Source organism: Halyomorpha halys, unplaced genomic scaffold (genome assembly GCF_000696795.3).
Source record: "Halyomorpha halys isolate HHAL.00 unplaced genomic scaffold, Hhal_1.1 Scaffold176.1, whole genome shotgun sequence".
Taxonomy (NCBI): domain Eukaryota; kingdom Metazoa; phylum Arthropoda; class Insecta; order Hemiptera; family Pentatomidae; genus Halyomorpha; species Halyomorpha halys.
Window position 1 is genome coordinate 1,199,957 of NW_027106234.1, and position 3,159 is coordinate 1,203,115.

The window sequence follows — 3,159 nt, forward strand, 5'->3', positions numbered from 1 at the left end:
TTTTTGTATCAAAGAATAGGACATCGACTACAAAAAACATCGATGCTTTAAAATATCTTTGCTTACAATACATTACCGAAAAACATCGATGTTTTTTAGGTAATGTATTATAACCAACGATATTTTAAAACATCGATGTTTTTTGTAGTCGATGTCGGATTCTTAGCTTTAAAAACCACTTCTGATAGGCCGTAGAATATGTGATCGTTGGAAAAGACCTTATGTTTCTGAAATAGTTGTTCAAAAACATCGGTGTATTTTGGGTGATGTATTGTAAGGAACGATATTTTAAAAACATCGATGTATTTTGTAGTCGATGTCGGATTCTTAGTTTCAAACCCACTTCTGACAGGCCGTAGAATGCGTGATCGTTGGAAAAAACCTTATGTTTCTGAAATAGTTGTTCAAAAAAATCGATGTTTTTTGGGTAATGTATTGTAAGCAACGATATTTTAAAACATTGATGTTTTTTGGAGTCCATGGCCTATTGGTTGATTGAAAAAGCACTTCTGACTGGCCAAAGCATGCGTATGTTACTGAAATGGTTAAAAAAAAACATCGATGTTGAAAAAAATCGATGTTTTAGTATTGAACATCGATGTTTTTTTATCGATGTCGCATCTCTACTCTGCTCTACCCCTCACACGTGGGGGATAGAGTGGGCTCAGGGATCCTCAGGTCGATTGTGTAAATATTGTATAATATTATTTTATCATTATGTTATTTTATATATTTATTTTTCATACAGATAGTTTGATTATGTTCATTTTGTTTATTCTTTTGTTTGTAAAAATTTTAAGAGAGTTTTTTTTTTATTTTTTTATTTTTTTTTTTTAGTATGTATACAACTGTGTGGCAGATTGTAATATCTATAAATAAATAAATCTATCAATTTCAATAAAAAAAAAAAAATTGGTCAACCTGTTTTTCTTTAACAATATTATTTTGCGAATGGATGGATCTATTTTGTTGCTCTTTTATTTTTCAAGGTTAATAGCCCCTAATGCATATGGCACGAATTGATTATCCTATGAGCAATAGACGAAAAAACAGAAGTTTTTCTATTAATTGTAACTCCAAAGTGATTTAAATCTACTTCGATTTCTCTGAACTATTCCCTTCTGAACCCTCGCTCAAAAAAATACAAAAAACAACTTATGTGTAAATGAAATCTAAAATCGTTCTGTGTTGTGAAGACAGAAATTGTGACGGAAAATAAAAAATTAAGACCGGATAGGTGGTGGACAAATCTCCTATATTGTAATTGTATTTTTATTATTATTTTTTTCATATCCCATAGTTAGTTTGTTTCCGAACAAAAGCAAATGAAAGGATTAAAAAAAAAACAGCTATGATTATTTAATTTCAAAATAATTCTTTTTTCCCTGAATGAGAAATTTCACTCCTTTTCCATTTTTTTCTTTTTTTTTCATACTGATAAACTCGAAGATAATTCACATTTTAAATAAACTTAGCAACTTATGAACACTAACTTTTCAACGAAAATTCTAACAGGTAAAATTAAATAAGAGGTCTTCGATTCTAGAACTTGAAGAATCAAGATCGTCCTTTTGAACTCAAAAGTCGAGACGACGCACGTGTGATCACTAATTTCAATGAAACTTTTTTTCGGTGATACTAGGTTAAAAAATATTGGAAACGTGACCGAAAGCTCTTACCAATGTATCCTAGGAAGAAAATATATATTTTATATAATTTTAGAAATTTTTTATAAGCCATTCCGTCAACTAGTTTGGATCTCGCTAGCGAAAAACTGGATACAGATATATTTCAGCAGCAAGTTGTACCCCCCGATTTTGTTCACATACGACTAATTATTAAACTTGAAATATAGATAATTTTATACATTTTAATGTTCCTTAATTCTTCTAAGTAAGCGATTTTTGGTTTATGCGACATTTTACACCCAAAACAAATCAAACGGTTTATTATTACTCCCATTATAATGATTTATTATCAGCCAAAATAATAGCACAGTATTAATATAATTTAGCCCGACTGAACTAGCAAAGTGATTACTAATACTAATAGTATTAGTTGTATTCACGTTGGATTTGGATAACATTGAAGTTATGAATTTATTTCGTGAACAAGGGCCATCAGCAGAAAAAAAGTAACCTCATAAAGTCAAATTAAATAACCATAGCTGTATTTTTTTTTTTTTTTTTTTGTCGTTTCATTTGCTTATGTCAACTAGTTAAGGGAATCTGACGAAATTGCTATAACGCATATTTTATATAATGGATCTGATGATATAGCATCTACAAAAGATACTTTAAGAAATATTAACTAAATGAAACAAAAACTGAAAAGCATTAGAAGTCAAAGAAAGTGAGGTATACAGAATTTAACTTCAAGAGTTCAGTTAAGTCCCTTAAACCACCTTAATCCTCTGTTTGTAATGACTAAAGTATAGTTTATTAAATAAAAAATGTTTCATGTGATTTCATCAAGTTTTTTAATGTTGTTTTTTTTTTTAGTTAGTTTCCTTCAAACCCAATACTAAAAAAAAAATTAAAACATTTTCTGAGACAGAACCTCCTCTAATATTAGTCACAAGCTACCATGGTACTCAATAGAAAATTAGAAAAAAGAATCAACAAATTCCAATTTTAAAATTAAGAAAATTTAATATACAGAGGCCGAGATTGGTATTTAATAATATTTAAGGAATTTTGATATGAATATGAATACAAAATTAACTTCATAGCAACAAATAAATTATTAATTTTACTAATATGAAATGATTGATTTGGTTTCAGATAAATATGAAAAGAATTTCGGCACCAACATTTTGTTCAAACTTAAAGGACATCCAGAAATCCAAAATGACATTTTGTGAACGAAGCCAAATAAGAAAACTATCTCCACCTAGAATGTGGTGGAAAGCACTTCAAAGATACCTCCAGTATTCAAAAAAATATAGTGAGCCTAAAAGGAAGCTTCATTTTCCGAGACGAAATTTATCTTTCTTAAAAAGAAAAAATGTATATCATTTAAAAAAACCCAAAATTATCCTTAAGAGTAATAAAAATCAAAGATGACAAAACAGATGTCTGAGTATAATTTTATAATACAAGCACTGAGTTCTATAGAACCTCATAAATTATTGTGTGTGTGTATATATATATATATATA

General features: G+C 28.6%; 1 protein-coding gene across 1 annotated transcript in view; it reads left to right on the forward strand.

The window, feature by feature from the left end:
* The window catches only part of LOC106679075 (putative methyltransferase NSUN7), a 35,107-nt gene extending 31,980 nt beyond the window's left edge, over positions 1-3,127 (forward strand). The window contains exon 13 of the mRNA XM_067044606.1: positions 2,784-3,127. Within this exon, the coding sequence (XP_066900707.1) occupies positions 2,784-3,065 (282 nt within the window). The 3' untranslated portion in view covers positions 3,066-3,127. The remainder of the gene's footprint in view (positions 1-2,783) is intronic.
* The last annotated feature ends 32 nt before the right edge of the window (positions 3,128-3,159 follow it).